Source organism: Lolium perenne, chromosome 3 (genome assembly GCF_019359855.2).
Source record: "Lolium perenne isolate Kyuss_39 chromosome 3, Kyuss_2.0, whole genome shotgun sequence".
In the NCBI taxonomy this organism is placed as follows: Eukaryota; Viridiplantae; Streptophyta; class Magnoliopsida; order Poales; family Poaceae; genus Lolium; species Lolium perenne.
Window position 1 is genome coordinate 154,732,901 of NC_067246.2, and position 18,913 is coordinate 154,751,813.

Here is an 18,913-nt window from a genome sequence, read left to right on the forward strand (position 1 = left end):
ATCAAGGAACTCCCGGAAGAAAGGAGAGGCGGGAAGGCCGAAGCCGCGCTCAAAGTGAGCGAGAAAACAACACGTTCACCGGGTTCAAGCACCGGTTGAATCTCATCGCCAGGGAGCCGGTAGGATACTCCCTCCGGAATCCTCCTGGACCGGTAAAGCCAGTCGATTTCGTACTGGCTAACGTTGGAGCCCATCCAGGCCCCTCGCGTGACACCGGAAGGATCTACGCCGGAAGCTTGGCTAGAGCTACCGGCTTCTTGGTCGCTACCGGCATCGACGTCCATCTGGACGAGATCGGCGGTTAAACCGTCGGAGGATTGGCTACGCCGGCTACCAGAGGAAGAGGCTGAAGAAGAGGCAGAAGAAGAAGCAGAGGAAGAGGCAGAGGAAGACTCCTCGCTAGACATGAGATTAGATGCGGAAAAACACGAATCCCAAGATTTGCCCCCGCACGAAGATCTACGAGTAAGAGAAAAAGCAAAAGAAAAGGGGAAATAAATATACTACCGACCCAAGATCTGGAAAGCAAGCAAAGAGGGGTAAAGGTAGATTGAACCTAACCTGAGGCGACGAAGTCGCGGTGGAAGAAGTTCGCCGGCGGAAGGGAGAGCTTGAGGTTGCCGACGAGGTCCGTCGACGGCGAGGTGGAGAAGAGCGCGAGGAAGCACCAATGCTACGGACGCGAGAGAAGCACCACGGAGATTCTCCGCGCGGCGAAGTCCGGCGAACTCCGGCGGAGCGGCAGCAAGGACTCACCGAGCGCACAGGTTCGACCGGCGACCGAAGCGGCGGAGGCGCAGAGAGCAAATGGCACTGTGCGCGAGGAAGTGGAGAATGCGAGAAGAGGAAGAAGAAGGGGCGGTTTCGCCTTATAAAGGAAGAGAGAGAGGTGGGCCAAAAACCGTCGGGCCGCGGCGGTTCGCTCCGCGGGCCGCGACGGTTCGCTTCACGGGCCGCCACGTGGCGCACCGATACACGCGTAAAAACAGGAAGCCACAGGGAGGCGCACACGGATCCGGAACCGTGACTAGGATCCGCTGTGAAGCAATTAATACGCGCGCAGAAACCGAAGGGAAGTGACCCCTGACACTGGCGCGTCAGTCACAGTGCGCATGTCACTGACAGGCGCGGGGCCCGAGAAATTCTCGACTTCGCCGAGGAGAGAGTTAATGGCTAAGATACCGGAGGAAAAGGTACCGGAAGAAACCTTGCAAAGAGAGAAAACGTAAGTCCGGGCAAAGATGCCGGATCCAAGCTGAGCAACGGAGAGATTAAACCGGTACCCTAAAAACAAGAGAACCTGGAATGGTCTGTTGGATAGAATCCACCAGGCTATACCAGCTTCGGGGACTAATGTTGGGGGATGACCCCCGGTATGCCAAAGGCATGCCAAACCGGATGGTTTGAGCCTTCAAGATACCGGTTTAATGTTTTACCGAAGCTCAAAGATAGGAGTTTGGCTAAGTAAAAGCCATGCCGGTATCCCCAGAGGGGTATACCGGAACCGAATAAAGAAGATACCGGGCTACCGGAAAGAAGAGCATGTCGGCAAGACTGGTCAAAGATTCTCTCCAGAACTACAAGACAAGGATGAGCTAAGCAAAGTGGCTTTAATCGAAGCCCTGGCGCCAAAGAGAGGGATGACGATGAAAGAAGCCGGAGGACGTCAGCGTCCCTGATTAAAGAAGACCCCGGCATCATCCATGATTAAAGTTACTTTGTAAAGTAGTTTGTGCAGTCAAAGATGCCATTAGGGTTTCTTGTTCTGTAAGCCACCCCCTCCCCTATATAAGGAGAGGGGGCACTGTCCTTCACGGACACGCCCAGAAGATCAGTCTCTAGGGAAACCTTGTATCCAGAAACCTGTAACCATGTTGAGATCAATGAAGCTAGCGATCTAGAGCAGAGTTCTTCCTCTTGTGTTTCTTCTTGCATACCTGCCTTTGGTTGTGTTCTTGAGGAAAGCATCCGGAAGTTCATACCATCTAGTCGCAAACCCTCCCCCGAATCCTCTTGCGCCCATTCGGCCCCAACTTAAGCCATCCCATGGCATCTGCTCGTTCGCCACGACGACAGGTCTGCATGGTGGACGATGCCCGCATAGATGGCGGCGCACGCTCGCTCGACAAATCGTCGAACAGGTTGCGGGCTCCGGTCATCGCTGCTGCTCCCAGGTGCTTGGGGGCCTTGGAGTGCGCCGCCGGCGCACGGTTGAGGTTAATGGACGAAGGGGACGGCCCCATCATGGACTCGCCCACCTCCGGTGACCCATCCCGTGAAGGGTACAAGTACCACCCTGACGGCGCCACCATTTCCTGCGCGTCGGGCGTGTACCCAAACGGGGCAGTCGGCGGGGCTATTGACCTTGGAGGAAGGGGCTGGGTCACGGACGAGGCGGAGCTTCCCGCCGAGGCCGTACCGGCGCCCGAGACGATCATGTGCTGAGTGAGCACAGCGTGGCCGTAAAAGAGCATGACATGCTCTTGCAAGGCCTTCACCTTCGCCTCCGTTTGGAGTTGGAGGAGCTGCTCGGCCACCCTCTGCCGCTCCTCCGCGGCAACGACCTCCTTCTTCCGTTGTTCGTGCGTCCTACGCCTGTTGGCCCGCTTCTTATTCTCGATCGCCCTCTGCTCCGTGGTGACCTCGGGCTTCGCCTTGTTCGTCGTCGACGCGGGCTAAGGGACCACCAGAGCGTCCAGGAAAGGAGCCTCCTCCACGGCAGGAGCGACAACTGCCGCGAGCTGGGCCTCATCTTCCGATGGTGGCGGTGGTGGCGACAGGAATTTCGTCGGCCATCTCTACGTTTTCGGAGTGGAGTGGGTGTGTTTTACGAGGAGGGCAGCTGCACCCGGCACTACTAATGAGTGACCGGTTAGGTTTTGCCAAGATCCATGTGTACAGACCGGCTTCACCCGACCCCGTCCACAACTTCCCCAATCGGCCGTTACGAGAGATGGGGAGGCGCCGCCGGTTCACGCAGCAGCCCACCAGCGACGATGACGACGACGACGACAGAGCCGCCCCACAGGTGCCTAAAGCCACCAAGCCCGCAGCCCCTGCCTCCTCGGGAACCAAGAAACAGCAGCGTCATATTGCCGACGAGGACGATGACGAGGATGACCTGGAACTCGAGGAGGAGGAGGAGGATGAGAAGGACCTGGAGGAGATGAGGAGGAACGAGGAGGAGGAGAGGAGGGAGGAGACGCAGACGCGCCGCCGCCGGGGCCGCAAGCCCAAGCGCCCAGCCGAGGAGAGCGAAGAAGAGGCGGAATCGGAGGAGGAGGAGGAGGAGGAGGCTCGCGAGGAGGAAAGCACGGAGGCGGTACCCATCGGGGAGCCTGTGAAGGTGACCGGCAAGGGGAAGAAGCAGCGGAAGCACTACTACTCCTTCGAGTACGAGGGCAACACCTTCGAGCTTGTAAGCCGCCGCCCTGCTATCCTTACCCCCTCTTTTTTTGCTTATTCCACATTATAGGTTTTTGGCGGTTGAGAATATTTTTGTTATGGATTTCTGTAGGAGGACCCAGTGCTTCTCACGCCAGAGCAGCAGAACGAGAAGCCCTATGTCGCCATCATCAAGGTCTGTGACGAGTGATACAATATTGTGATTTCTTAGTACATTACCATGCATATATCTTGCTGATTGATATGTTTGACATTACAGTCTGTTGTTGATAATGAACTTCATAGTATACAACTCTACATACATATTACTCACTAGGCCCTTTGTTGTAGGCTTGGTTTTGGCTGCACTGACCCTGTGATGTTATTTCCATCCTAGGCTTAGGTCATGATTTGTGTTAAGCTGTTTCTTGTTAGGCCTAGATTGCACTATATAGTTGTGGCTATTGCCATTCCCAGTAGCTGTGGAATGAGAATGCTTCGTCCCTCATGAGTGCATAAATGTAATGACCCTTTATCGGTTACCTCTTTCTGTTATCCATCAATCTCTGGTATAGTCCGATCTATGCTGATTTATCTTATTTATCATTGATCAGGATATAACAGAAAATGATGGGAGCTTATCGGTAACCGGTCAATGGTTTTATAGGCCAGAAGAAGCTGACAAAAAGGGTGGTGGGAACTGGATAGCAAGTGACACAAGGGAGCTATTTTATAGTTTTCATATTGATGATGTGCCAGCAGAGTCAGTTATGCACAAATGTGTGGTCCATTTCATTCCTCTGAACAAGAAGATTCCAAGTCGAAAGGAACACCCCGGATTCATTGTCCAAAAAGTGTATGACACAGTTGCGAAGAAATTGTGGAACTTAACAGATAAAGATTACGAGGATAACAAGCAACACGAAATTGATCTCCTTGTAAAGAAAACAGTGGACCGTATAGGGGAGCTTCCAGACCGTGAACCTACACCTACAGATATACCTGGTGAGAGTGCTGATCAGTTCTCAAATAAAAGAGGCATACGAAAGAGACCTCTGAACCCTATAGATGTCTCGAGAGATGCATCAGGCAAACCTGAGCAATTCGTAAAAGCAGATACGCCTGGTAGTGATAATCTGAAGCACTACGCAATCCTTGCCAAATATAAAGTAGTTACTGCTGACACCTATCGTGATAGGTGGCTTGATAAATTAGTAGACACTATTCCGTTAACATCAAAGGAAGGTGCTGAGACTTCTCATGTTGATCCTGGTAGTGTGGTCAAAATTTCAAATAACGGTTCATCTACAAGGGATACTGGTTCTGGTGTAAGTTACCCCTTTTTTGCAGTTCGAATGGCTTAAACTCTTGCACGTCAAATTAATAGTAGTAGAAAGTAGTATTGAAATCGCACGGAGTATGACATGAAACTTGTATGTTCTCCAGAAATTTCATATTGTATCAATAGAAAACCATTTCATTGGTTAGGTGTGAAGCCTAGGTAAAGTACCTAATTTACTTCCATAAGTTCTCTAAATAAGTTTACTTGTCGACAAAATGGTGCATGCATGCATCTACAATCATTTGTTAACCTCCTTTTCAAGTTCTAGACTCAGTATGCTTGCTGTTGTAAACTGAGCTGTTCTGAACTAGTTTTATAGTCTGCTGTGGGAAAATAGCCTCAGAGGTAAATATAATTTGTTAGCCAAAGCAAAAAGTAGTCAAAAAATTATTGGAAAAGCTAGATACTTGTACCTCAATTCCGAATGCAATCTTAGAATATGATATATGTGTTGTTAATTTTTCATGTTGGTTTACTGTCTTATCTTATCGCATTTCATAAAATATATATACGAACCTTCTACATGTTTCTTTGATCCCTGTTTTTCGTTCCTTTATCTTTCCTCCTCAGACGATTTGTGATGACTGTTTTCAGGATAATGAAAATTCTTATCCACCAGATGTGGTTGTTTCAATAATGGCCTCCTTAGAAAGGGCTACATATGAGGCTTTTCCTTCTGACTTCCAGAAGTACAATCAGAAAATGAGAAAATTAGAATTCAACATCAAGGTACATATGTTCTATGCAGATCTTTTTTTTGGGGCTTATTTTTCTTGGCAATATCTTTTCAACGCTAACTCATACTACTATGCTACTAAATAACTGTCTTACTAGCTCATTACTCCCTCCATTCCAAATACATGTCATATTTTGTTTTGTTAGGACAATCAGTGACTAAAATTACACTGCTGTAATTTAGGTGATACGAAATCATAACCACAAGTAAGAAAATTCACTATGTGTACCAATCTAATGATATAAATTTCATGTCAAATAAAATACATAACAAGAAATTACTGTTACCAAAAGTCCTGTCATATTGAAACAAAATGTGCTATGTATTTTCAAACTGAGGGGAGTGAGTTATAATGAGGACTGAAACATACTGCATCAACTAAGCTAAGAATTCCGCCACCCTCATTCGCTGTGACCTTGACACGGCTGCGCCCGCCGTCCCGCAACTGGGTTGACTTGTTGTTGAGCTACCCCTAACCTACCTGGACATCGACCTCACTATTAGAGCTTCTCCAATAGTGGCGCTATATCGGGGCACGCTAAAAGATCTCATCGAGGAGTGGTGGAAATCGAATGGCAAACAATAGTTGCATGTTTGTTCATTTGTTGAAAAACAATTTGTTGTAGTGGTGATGAAACACTTCTTGTATTTGTTGTATTACTCATGTACTATTTGCTTGTGTTGTAATAATAACTAGACAATTTATTGTTGAATTATTTGGGTTTGTTTGATCTTGTTGATTCTGTAGTTGCTTGTGAAATCTGTTTGCGCCGGCGCTACCGCGCTGCATTTTAGCGCGCCTGCTGGGGGGGGGGGGGGGGGCGACTTTGGCTAATTTTGGCGCACCGCTTTTTAGCGCTGCCGGTGGAGGAGAAACCGGCGCCGCGCGCTATACTAGGATGGAATGTGCTGCAAAGTGGTTTTAGCCACTCTGTTCTCTTCTATGCACTTGCACAGGAACCCCCATCAAGTCAAAAAAGGAGTACTCCACATCTTTGCCACGATTGTCCTCTATGATCATGTTATGCATGATGACACAAGCGGTCATGATGTACCAAAGGCAATCTTCGTCCCAAAATCTAGCCGGTCCTCTCACGATAGCAAATTGGCCTTACAAAATCCCAAATGCTCTCTCCACATCTTACCTAACCGCCGGTTGTGCATTGTGAAATTGAGTATGTTTCTTACCTTTGCGTTTGACCACTGGCTTCACAAATGTTTGCCACCTTGGGTAGATGCCGTCGGCAAGATAATAGCCATACTTGTACTTGTGGCCATTTGCTTCAAACTCTACTTGTGGCCCTTCACGCAATGCAATCTTGTTCATAACTGGTGACTGTTGAACAACATTGATGTCATTGCACAACCCAAGCATTCCAAAGAATGCATGCCAAATCCAAGTTTCGTAATCTGCCACGGCTTCAAGGATGATAGTGGAATCCTTCTTGTGCCCTTTGAATTGTCCATGCCAAGTTGCTAGACAATTTTTCCAACTCAAGTGCATACAATCAATAGAGCCAAGCATTCCTGGAAACCCGCGAGCCTTGTTCTCCTCCAAAAGCCTTGGTGTGTCTTCAACATTTGGGGATCTCAGGTAGGTGGTGCTGAACAGGCGCACAATTGCAACGGCAAAGTGCTTGACACACACTCGATGGCTTGACTCTCACCCATAGCCAAATGGTCATCAACTAGATCTGCCGGTACACCGTATGCCACCATACGCAAGGCGGCGGTCACCTTTTGGTAGGTGCTATGCCCAAGTTTTCTGTCGGCATTCCTCCTTTGCTCAAAAAGCCGATCAAACTTGGCCACCTCCGCGGCGATGCGCTTGAACAAGTTGATGCTCATCCTAAAACGCCGACGGAAGTAGTGCTCGGGAAATGTCGGATTTCCGTTGAAATACATCCGCATCAACCTATTGTGGCCATTGATTCTTTCGCTCCACAACTTCCGTCTACCAAAAACCGAGCCACCTCGCTCCGGTTGTTTCTTGGCGCGCCAAGACAATAGCATCAAGATGTTATCGTAGGACCTCTACAAACACACAAAATTTGAACTCATTTCATCTACCTTGGGAAAAAATAGCGCGGCGGAGGCGGAAACATACCTTTCGGCGATTTCGCCGAGCACCTTGCGTGCGCCATGTTGCGTCGCGGCATGAGGAGGACATAGTGGCCGTGGAGGCAACGCGGCTGCACCTAACTGGCCGACGCGTGGCGGCGGCAGCTCGCTAGACTCGCCTGGGAAAAAGAGGCGCGACGGCGGTGGCTTGCTCGCGGCGTCCTCAGGGAAGCCTTATCGAGGCGCGCCGCCGGCAGATCTACCGCGGGGGAGCGGAGAGAAGCGCCGACGAATCGGTGCGGCGGCGACAGAATCGCAGTCCTGAAATGGGGAAGGAGAAGCGCGGGTGAAGTTTTCACCTCGGCGGTTGGCTGTTTGTGCGCGAGCCGCAGCGATAGCACGCGCTCGACCGGAAGCGCTATTTTTGGGGCGTTGGAGGGCGTAGAATGCCGCGCGTGGAAAAAGATTTAGAGCGCGCTCAACTTTAGCGTGTCAGCTGGAGGGCGCAAATCAGCTGCGCGTGCGGTATATCAGCTGTTATTTTAAGCACGCGCGATATAGCGCCACTGTTCGAGATGCTCTTAGGAAGCCCACAGGCACCCAAATGCAGCTACTGGTCAACAGGGTTGCCGGAAAACTCCCAAAGACAGGGCTCATGAACAAAGCCAGCCGGCTCACCCTAGTCAAATCTGTCCTCGGGGCGATCCCCATCCATCAACTCCCCGTCTTCGCTCCTGCAAAGACGATCAAGTTGATCTAGAAAATTCAGAGAGGGTTTCTGTGGGCTGGACGCGCTGCTGCCAATGGAGAATTGGTGCTGTGTAGCCAGCCCCATCGCCCTCGGTGGCCTCGGAGTACATGACCTAGAGTGCACTGGCCTTGCCCTCCGCTTGCGCTTGCGCTGGCTCTGGCTCAATCACACTGATGAATGGCGCGCATACTGGGCCTCAACCTGCAATTCTCTGTGGAGGAACACACCTTCTTCGCCTCCACCACCATGCTTGTGGGTAATGGCCTCACTGCCAAGTTCTGGGAAGACCGCTGGATCGACGGGCACTCCACCAGCGAGATTGCTCCGTTCCTCCACGCCTACATCCCCAAATGGTGCCGGAGATCGAGAAGCGTCGCTGACAGCCTGCAGGATCACCAGCTGGGCACAGGACATCCACGGAACCCTGGGCATCCATGAAAAATCGGCATATATCTGCAGGTTTGGCATGCGGTCGAGGGCATGACCCTCTTTGAAGAACCTGACCGCCTTCTCTGGAAGTGGACCGCCAGTAGCACGTAATCTGGCTGCTCTGCATACCTTGTCTCTTTCCACGGCTTGTCATCCTGCTCAGCCTGGAAACACATTTAGAAGCCTTGGACACCATCTCGCGTCAAGTTCTTCCACTGATTGGCCAACCAGGACTGCTGCTGAATGGCCGATCACCTCGCGTTTCGTGGCCTTCAGCTCCACCTGCGATGTCTCTGCAACCGCGACCAGGATCCAGAGACCATGCCCCACCTGCTACTCGAGTGCCCCTTCTCCAAGCAGATCTGCCATGAAACACTATCTTGCCTTGTGAGGACCTTCATAATTCCAAACAATGATACCTCGCCCCTTGACTGGTTGACCGATGCAAAGCTTGCCACCCCAAAGCCGCTGTGCAAGAGATTTTGCACTGTGGCACTTCTCCTGCCATGGATGATTTGGAAACATCGGAATGACTGCATCTTCGAAGAAGCACAACCCTCAGCCAGCCACCTGATGGCCAGAATTAAGGAGGGAACAGCGCTATGGACTCAAGCCGTCGCCATTGGCCCAAGGGCGGCACTGCCGACCACCTGGGATGTTCACTAGGATTCTCACTTTCATGCTGTAACCCACCTCCTTGGAGGCTTGTAAACCTAAACGGTAAAACCCTATATTTTCAATGAATTAAACACAAAGGTCCTTTGTGTTTTATCAAAAAAAAAAGTGAGTTTGCCATTGTTCCCTCAAGATCGATAGTTCATTACTTCAGATATGCATGTGTGCGTTTGATGAGCATCATATATCTGCTCAAGCATGGCTCTTCTACATAAAGACAAAATATTCCAGATTATTCCTATGGCTATAAAAGTAAATTTTACACATATCTTCATGTGCAGTAACGCTAAGATCCAGTAGCTAGGAAAGTTACGTAAGTTAAAGTTATCCAGCTTCTCATATAACAGAGGATGTGTACCCCGTGGCAATCAGGGTCAAAGTAAGTGTGTTATATTTCTTAATAGGGGTGTGTACCTAGTGCCGGAAACTCCGACACATTGTGGGGTCTGGGGAAGGGAATTTCTAGGCAACCTTTCCCTTGGTATTTAGGCAAGGAGGCTGATTTGAACCCAGGACCTCCAGGACCAGCACACAAGTGAAGATACTCTACCACTGCACCAGGCCCGCCCTTCATAGGTCCAAATATAGGAATCGTAGAAAATGAGCTGGTCATTTTGACCAGTAATCAGCCTCGTAAAAACCTTGAAGGAACTGAAGGTTTACCGAACTATGTGGCAGAACTACAGATTTGACTCCTGCCTGGCAGAACTACAGATCTGTATATCCTATGGCTACTGAGCCATGCTTGTTCCAATCGCCACTTGCTTTCAGCATATCCACAATATCTATATATCATATACCACTAAGTTACATATATAAAAGGTGTTCTTTATGTACATTAATGATAAATATTGTTGATTTAACTCCTGTGAAGGAACAAACTGAAAAAATAAGCTGGCTTCTTGATCTTGTGCAAGAACTGTCAGTTCAAGACCATTCACGCTTCCAGTTTGTCCAATAAGACTTTCAATTCTGGATATATATTCATCAAAATTTGTACAATTATCTTCTAATGAATAGTCATAGATTCCTGTTGAAAATGTGCTTGATGACCAACTCTGTTCTATTTGAATGAGACTGCATTTTTTCATAAGAAGTTTTTAACTTTAACCATTCTCCTTCAGACTAATGTTTAACACAAACTTTAGCTAGTAAAATAACATTTCTTAATTTTAGGGTGATTTTTGTTTCTATGGTTGCTGTAATTATGTTTCATAGTGATAATAATGATATGCGCTTCTTTAATTATATATCTTGGGGTCTTTGGCCGTACAGATCTTTAACTCATATACAGTGCCGCTCATATCATTGTTATTTTTGATGTGCAGAATAGCCCTGTATTGCGCAGGCGACTGATGAACAAGGAACTTGACCCTCCAGTTCTTTTAACAATGTCTCCTGATGAACTAAAGGTCTAATCATCATTTAAAGTACTTCACATTTTGGCTTTATGACAACCATTTTCCGTGCTTATAATGTGTTTGCTATAGTACTCTTGTAGGGTTCTAGTACAGTTGATAGGAAAAAGATTAACAACACTGAAATGTTTCTAAATAGGAAACATACTTAGTAAAAACAGTGTTGGTTCAAATGAAAATAAATACTGTAACAAGTTTCTGTAAATAATTCTGAAGTCTAATTTTTTTCGAGATAAATATCAGGAAAAATGAATTAGAAGGAAAAGAAAGGATTTATGTTATTACCTGTGGACATTTCTTTTTCCGTTTGGTTCTCCCACATACTGATTTTTCAACCTAAAATGCGAAGCCTACTAGTGAGTTGCACTTCACAATTTTGTGCACTTGCAACTAGCTAGTGATTTCCACTAGCTATGCCCCTTGTGTGTAAGCACCAGTAGACAGTGTACCATTTCGATAAAATTGGAAGCGGAGAAGGGTGAGAATAGAAGAATAGGTTGGCACTGAAGGTCGCACAGTGTGGAATCAGATAGGGTCCTCACCTATGCGAACAATCAGATTGATGCTGGCAGATGGTGCCGGGAAAGAAAAGTTTGGTGGTAATGCTCCGGCAATGCTAACCTGAATTTGATTGAGGCAGAAACACTGATGGTGCTAGAGGGAGGTATTTCTCAAAGGAATTTAGAAATGGTTTCCCTCTGGCAAGGACTGATGGGGTGGCAAAGAAGGTTTAAGGCCAGACTTGGAGAACATGGAGCAGGGAGGCAGCTTTGCCAACAAAGGGAATAGGGGACACCGAGCAGAATGATGATCGTCGCTTGCTCTTGGCGTGTGGAGCTTGCCATGGTAGTGGGCAAAAGTTCTGCTGTTGAAAGCACGTAGTACAACAGGAGTAGGAGGAACTAACCCTGATGATTTCAATATTTTTATACTATCTGCTGAGCCATCCGCCATTCCATGTTGGACATTGTCAGCGACTCATTTGCCATATTTGCAAAAATTTGGGGGTGGGGGGAGTACAATCGAATGGGTTAAGTAGACACATGCCTAAACTCTGGGGGTCAAACCGATGTTTTCCAGTTCTAATTGTAGCTGTTTAAGAATTTCAGGCTGGATCGACACCAGCAGAGAAAACATCTGAACCCGAAGAATCAAGGCGACTGCAGGTATTGCACGCCATACTGCCTTTAAATTCATTAATTTGTGAAAACTGGCTCAAAAAGAATATTCAGTACAATTACTAATTTTTTTCATGTTGAGTTGTTTACTTTGCGATTCTCATACGTATGCTTATTTTAACTAGATGACTGATGCACGATGCGAAAGATGCACAGAAAAGAAAGTAGGCATTGCTGATATTATTCATGCTGGTCATGGAGATCGATATCAGGTATTTAAATGTTGTTCTTTCCTGTACCAAGATGAGTTTGCTTTAGTTATTTATCTGGATGCCACATTGGACTTTTTGGCTTTCCTTGTACTACATGTATTTCATTATTAAAATAAGATACTTCCGTATGTCGACAAAATGAGGTGCTAATTTTATTATTCCAGTAGCGGGAATGCGATTCAACTACCAAAACTTAAGATCTGCCTCTAAACTCCTGTTCGGTTGGTGCCTTTGTGGGCTTCCAGTTTTCTTTGAAACTGCTGGGTCGTGCTAACCTGTTACTTGTTAGCGCCATTGTTGACTGATCTGCTTGATGCTCTTGTTGCAAACATGATATTCTATATGTTTATTCAAATAATCTGCACTGACTTGACGAAAATAAGAAAATACATAAGTTGATGCCTTTGAGTCAATTCTTGGTAATTTACAGTAGGTCTAGGACTACTTTCTGGGGATTTTTAATGGGTATTTTACATCCGTGCACTGCAAACTGTTGCTTGTTGCCAGGAGCTTGTTTTCAGTTATATAATTTCACACATAGAAGTTGCCTTAGGTTAGTCTAATGTGCCAAAACGTTAGTCAAACCACCTAGGTTGTGTTTGTGCCTGATCCCGAAGTTTAGAATAAAAGGGGGTTTGATGGTATTATAAGAACTTTGTGAACATTTGGCTTAATTTTGAAAAGTTGACATGATCTGGTCATGTGATAAGTGCATATTGCCCCCGATAACGTATGACCGAGTGTAATGTTCAACCCTTCGGGTTAAACTGGTTAGAATAGAAACCATTTAATCTCCCCCCTTAACCAAACCAGGGTGGTTTCGCTCCTGCGTGTCATCGACATTATTGTCAACTTTGATGTGAAGCTGCTGAGTTGGCTTGCCACATGACCGTAATGGAGTAGACACCGAAAATTAAAAAACTCCATGCATCTAGAGATATAGGTAACTCGAGTAGACACCAAAAATTAAAAAATGTGAAAGTAATGGAGTATCAGGATTTTTAAAAGATTAAGGGAATCAATTAAAAATGTAAGAAAACTTCATTTACTGGCCATACACAGCACATCGACCAAATAACGTGCTTGGATTATTTTTTTAGATTAACAGGAATTTTCTCCCCGGTTCCATTTCATCGAAACAAAACCTTACAGAGTTCGAAATGCAGAAAGTAAACTACAGTTAGATTTTTTTTAGAATGATAGGGGTCAACCTGCGACCAAGATAGAGTTTTCACCACCCAAACTTAAGCTCATTACAGAGCCAAGATATATGGGCAGAAAAAAAGGGCACCAACTTCATTTGTTCAGCTCTTGACAGGTTCTCCATCTCCCTCTCTGTGTTCCTCTGGGATTTTGCTTTCTCTAGTGCAGCTGCTTCACCCCTCCACATGGATAGAAGAGGACCCTTCAGGGTGCTCCTTCAGATAAGTCAGAGTGGCTCGGCCACCGTTAGCAGCCCCTTCTGCTGAAGTTTTCCACTAAGTGATCCAACCAAAGTCGACGCACCTTAAGATTCTATTAACGCCAGAGAGGTATTGAGTCTGAGAATCATCCTGTTCAAGAACTGATTGAGTTTTCCACCTTCCAATTCTTTACATATATAAGAACCGGGCACCACACCGGTTTCATATTAATCCAAGTAACTACTCCCTCCGATCCTAAAAAAATGTCGGACGAGCCATTTTATAGAAACAACCTTGTTTATTTTTTTCTTAACCCGCACTCCACCTTCAAGCCGGGTGGATCTCCATCATCGCTCCCCAACCGAATCCTCCCGAAAAGCATGAAGTCTGCAGAGGAACCAGACCTATCTTCTTCCCAGAAAAATGGCGGCGTGCCCTGCCCTGCCCCAGCCTTGCGGCCGCCCGCCGCCCTGCTCGCCCCGAGCCGTGCGGCCGATCTGCCCCTGCTCACCCCCAACCGTGCAGCCGCCGCTGCTCTCACCGGCGGGACCACCACTCCGGCCTCCTCCCATCGACGGGGCCATCTCGAGCGGCTCTCCCCGCTCCGCAGCATTCCCCTGTTCGCACCGCCGACCTGCATCGCAGCCACACCCCGACCCTTCCACCAGATAGACTCGGTGCTGCGAGGGACCTGGTCATCAGTTTTTAATCAGCGTCAATCTCCGGTTTTAGAAGGGCTTAATGGTAAAACGCAATTATACTAAGCGTTCAACACTCTTTTCGGATCGGAGGGAGTATTAAAAACTATGTTATTCCGGTTATTCCACACACCCCAGAGGATGGCAGAAGTGACTGCAAAAAACGATTATTGCAAAGCCACTTAGAAGCAACAGATTCAAAGTTGATGAATAATGCTATGTCAAAAACATTTATTGCAGAGTCACTTAGAAGCAACAGATTCAGCGTTCAAATCCATTACAATACTTCAACTACATCCTGAAGCAACATAGCCGCAATACAGTCAAAGAATAAATGCTTCACAGATTCAGTTTCTTTACAAAGCTTAAACTACAGAGGTTTTGGCATTCCTCTCCCTCAAATTATATCTTAGTCATGATTTTATTTTGAGAAAAAAAACCACAAGATATGAATTCCAGATTGGACTTTGACATCCCAAACAGTTCGAAGATACACTGGTTGTATCCCCCTTTTTCGAGAATGCACTCTGGAAGGTGTATCAAGCAACGCCGGAGGCCGACTGTTTACGCTACCAACATGAGGTTGACAGACCAAGGTGTCGTCGCTCTCCGGAAGGAGCTAGACGTTGGCAAGCAGGTGCCAAGTGTGGAAGAACTCCGCAATGGCCACCTCTTCCATGTATGGTCCACAATCCCCGAGCCACTAGCCACCACATGGGGTGCCACATCCACCACCCGCAGTCCGTTTAGCCACCTGTATGTCCAGAAGCGAGCTATCTCGCCGTTGCCCAGCATGTAGCAAGTAGCTGAATTGAACAAGGCAAGCGACAGGTGGGGGAGTTGGATGTTGAACTCAGCCCAAGCTTTGTCGGGATCCACTTTCTTCAGCCACGCCCACCTGCATCTCAATGCAAGGTTGAGCAAACAGAGGCTGGGGATCCCTAGGCCTACAAAGTCCTTGGGGGAGGCCACCTTGTCCCACGCGACCAAACACTGGCTACAATTGATGTATCTTCTCCCTTTCCAAAGGAAGGCCCCTACAGATTTTGAGGAGGGCTTCCAGGTCTTCGGCGGTATGTCCAGGGACATCATAGCATGCACCGGGATAGCACACAATGTCCCCGTACGTCCACCTCGAGTTAGAGGAGGGCTTCCAGCGTCTTGGGTGGTATCCCCTAAAATTAACTATTGCATACATGGTTTCGGAGGAATAAACTCCTTTGGACTCACATTGCCAGATAGGCTGGTCATCATTATCTGAAAAGATGATTTCCTAGCAATCTCTAGGATTTCATGCCATCGAGACATCATATCATCTGTGAAAGTTCTCTAAGGTACACCTAAGTTGAAAACCATCCCAGAGTTCAGCAATGGTTTTTGTTTGCTGATTGGACAGGAAGTAGATTTCCTAGAATTGTGTAGCCAAGGGAGAATTATTCAAACCAAATGTCCCCCAAAATTTGATTGATTTTCCATTATCTACACGCCATCTACTTCTAAATCATTATTGAATTTCCATTAATTTTGTTTTCAAAACTTCTATTTTTTTCTTAATTTATGTGAATTTTCTGATGTTGATTGTCCTATTTGAAGTTTTGTAATGATTTTGAACGTTCATTTTAAAATGATTTCCTGTTTTCCCCAAATTTTATAAATTTCCTTGTATTCTCTGATTTTCTTGAATTAAAATTCCCTGAAATCTAGATGAAGCAGAGTTGCTGACTCAGCTACTTTTGTTCCGTGTGTAGCAAAAGTGAAAACGTTGACACCTACGCACCATGAGAGCCCAAACCACTCTTATTTGTGTATAGAGACTAAAGTAAATGGTTTTAAGAGTTCAGGGTGGTGTTCCAATCGATTTTAGACCAAAGGTTTGAACTTTAAACTTGGACGTAAGTTAGAGGGTAATGTGCACTTATCTTGTTAGTTGACTTTTTAAAAGATGCGTTGTTGATGTTGCTGCCCGCTGCTGCCATCACGGAGAGAAATTGAGAGATATGGAGGGTAAATGAAGGATGCAGTGGGAGCTTAATCGGCAATTGGGCATCATATTAGTAGCCTACCATCCTGTCACTTTCTTGTCTCTGTCTCTTCTACTTAAATCTGGGAATCAGGCTGGATTGGCCCGTTTTCTCTTTTTCTCTTTTACTCTTTTCCTAGGTTTCCTGTTTTTTCTCTTGAAATGTGGCTGGATCATACTCCATCGATTCCGAAATACATGTGACTGTACCTTACAATGTAAACATGGATAGCCTCCAACATGCAAATTTGACCATTATTCTGATGTGAATATGTTAGCAAAAGAAGTAGAAATCACAGAATTGTGATAGAATCGTGAATTTTTTTTGGTAGTCAAACATGTAATTTCCATTTGACCAATCTCAGTGATTGTTTCATACATTAATAGTCAATGTTAGAGAAGTTGGATGGCATGCCTTCTAAGACATCATCTATTCTGGAACAGAGGTAGTATTAAGCTATAGTTAGAAGCTTGGTAGTTAAATGGTTGTCGATGACCCAAGTCCTGCAATCCCCATTCCTTGATCTGCCTTACCGGGGTTCCTCGTAAATATGGGCCCCCTACCTGTCGGGAAATCTTTCAGCAGATGATAATGAATTTCATTCTTTTACATTCAATGAGTTAGTGTTATGATTATATTTTTCTTAAGTTGCATGCGCATGTTATGTTTCCCCAATAAAATTACAATCGTCCCACATGGTGGCAGTCTGGGTGAATGTCTCCAGAGTAAATAAAATACTACCTATGTCATCCGTATTAGGTGGTGGATCAATTGGTTATATTGCTGAATTTATGCTATTGATGCCACCAACGTGCATGATCAAGTCCTAGAACAAGTGGTAAACAATAGGTATATTTACGATGTTCTTATTAGCGAATGGTTAATAAGTACTTCTAGCAGTCTGATAATAAGTACTCCCTCCTATCCATAATAAGTGTCAGAGGTTCAGTTCAAGAGTAGTTTTTTCATACAAGAGTGTAATAACCCTGAATCTAGGACATGCATGTCTCATATAATTTGCCCCTCTTCTTTTTCAGCTCGAGTGCATTTCCTGTGGCCACACGTGGTTTTCGTCAAGAGATGCAATATCATCGCTGACAGTTGATGCTCCAAGTACTGGTGGGAATGTAGGCACCGCTCCATGGGCAACTGCAAAGTTTGATGTCCTCCAGAAGCAGCTAGCGAGCCCACGCGATCAGCCAGACAAGCAGCTAGGTACTGATGCCCTCCAGAAGAGCACGGTTGCAGCCATGCCTAAACTCGAGAAGCAGAAATCATTCATCAGGCCGAAGCCGGATGAACCCTCTTCCATGTCTACTACACTACAGAAGCAGAAATCGTTCACCAGACCGAAATTGGAGGAACCTGCTGCACATTCAACTAGTCATGAGTGAAAGTCGGATGCGCGTTAGGACAGGGAACTTTGTGTTGGTGTTCAGCCTCTACTGCTGCTCCAGCTTTTTCAGTGTTGTGCACGTAGCCGTTCCTTGGGAATGAGTTGGCATTGCTAGTTTGGCTGGAACATTTCTGACAAAAATATTTCTTCAGTTGTCAATAGGAGAAAGAGATAGAGAAACGTCATGCAGTTTTTTAGCCTTATTGCTAAGATTCTCAATTTTACCAATAAAGTTTTGTTGCCTCACTTGAGAAACAAGTATACAACAAATTCATCATTTTTTAGCGGTTTGCTAACAAAGTAATTTCTCGCATGGACTATTGCAGCAGCTCTTGAAGGAAGTCTAGTTTAGCCCCTTGGCACGGCTAACTTTGTTGTCTCAGAATATTCGTTGGCATGTGTTTGATTTATTGCACACTTTAGTAGCCAACCATACGTTCTCTTTGTTTTTCGGTGTTTGTATTTCTTATTCCAATCATCCTCAAAAAAGAAATCTGGTGTTTGTATTTCTGTTTTTTTGAACATTTTGTATTTCTTATTTCAATTATCCTCAAAAAAGAGATCCGCTGCAGTAACCATATTACAGCGTATGAACGTTCCTTTCATAGACTAGTGTCCAGTGGTACAGGTGCAATGCATGTTTTCTCTAGTAGACATACATCGCATACGCATAGCTTAGGTAAACTTTAAAATTATACTAGCAGAAGTGCCCGTGCGTTGCACCAGAGAGCACCAAAAGTTGATACAATTAATTTTTATTAACAAAACTTGACCTTAAAAAATTAATTACTGGAGTTCCAATTTTCTTGGCAGGACTTGTCTACGGAAAATATATTTTGATAGGTTTTTGTTTTGTTTTGAATTCCAATAGTGGAAAAGACTAAGAAGAAATATATATGGCTAACATTTTCTTCATGGTTTATTTATATTTACATATAGTCAAAAGTAAGAGCATGTCGTGACTACTCAAGGAGCCCAGTACGATTAACCTACAGGTGATCAAGAGTCAATTAATCTCACAATTAGAGAAATGTGAAAAAATTGTCTTCTATTAGTTCATCATATTTAGCCCAATATGAAAGCTCCAAAAATGTTGAAAGAAAAATATAATTAGCCTCTTTGTTTACTCATACAATCTTTGTGGTAGTTGATTAGGTACTTGTAAAAATTTACACCTTTTTTCTCAACATGGAACGATGATGTAGCCCA

General features: G+C 45.7%; 1 protein-coding gene across 1 annotated transcript; it reads left to right on the forward strand.

The window, feature by feature from the left end:
* Nucleotides 1-2,880: 2,880 nt before the first annotated feature.
* LOC127327039 (protein REPRESSOR OF VERNALIZATION 1) lies at nucleotides 2,881-17,950 on the forward strand. Its single transcript, XM_051353822.2, has 8 exons — nucleotides 2,881-3,418; nucleotides 3,518-3,580; nucleotides 3,999-4,712; nucleotides 5,321-5,455; nucleotides 10,707-10,790; nucleotides 11,906-11,962; nucleotides 12,100-12,186; nucleotides 17,346-17,950. Exons 1-8 carry the CDS (start codon nucleotides 2,954-2,956, stop codon nucleotides 17,700-17,702), a joined length of 1,962 nt encoding a protein of 653 aa, XP_051209782.1. The 5' UTR covers nucleotides 2,881-2,953; the 3' UTR covers nucleotides 17,703-17,950.
* Nucleotides 17,951-18,913: the final 963 nt, after the last annotated feature.

Bases quoted from the DNA above. Each gene is read 5' to 3' on its own strand.
- LOC127327039 (XM_051353822.2), top strand. From the start codon at position 2,954: ATGGGGAGGCGCCGCCGGTTCACGCAGCAGCCCACCAGCGACGATGAC. The intron at 4,713-5,320 runs GTAAGTTACCCC...GACTGTTTTCAG, and splicing joins CAAGGGATACTGGTTCTGGT to GATAATGAAAATTCTTATCC. The intron at 10,791-11,905 runs GTCTAATCATCA...TAAGAATTTCAG, and splicing joins TGTCTCCTGATGAACTAAAG to GCTGGATCGACACCAGCAGA.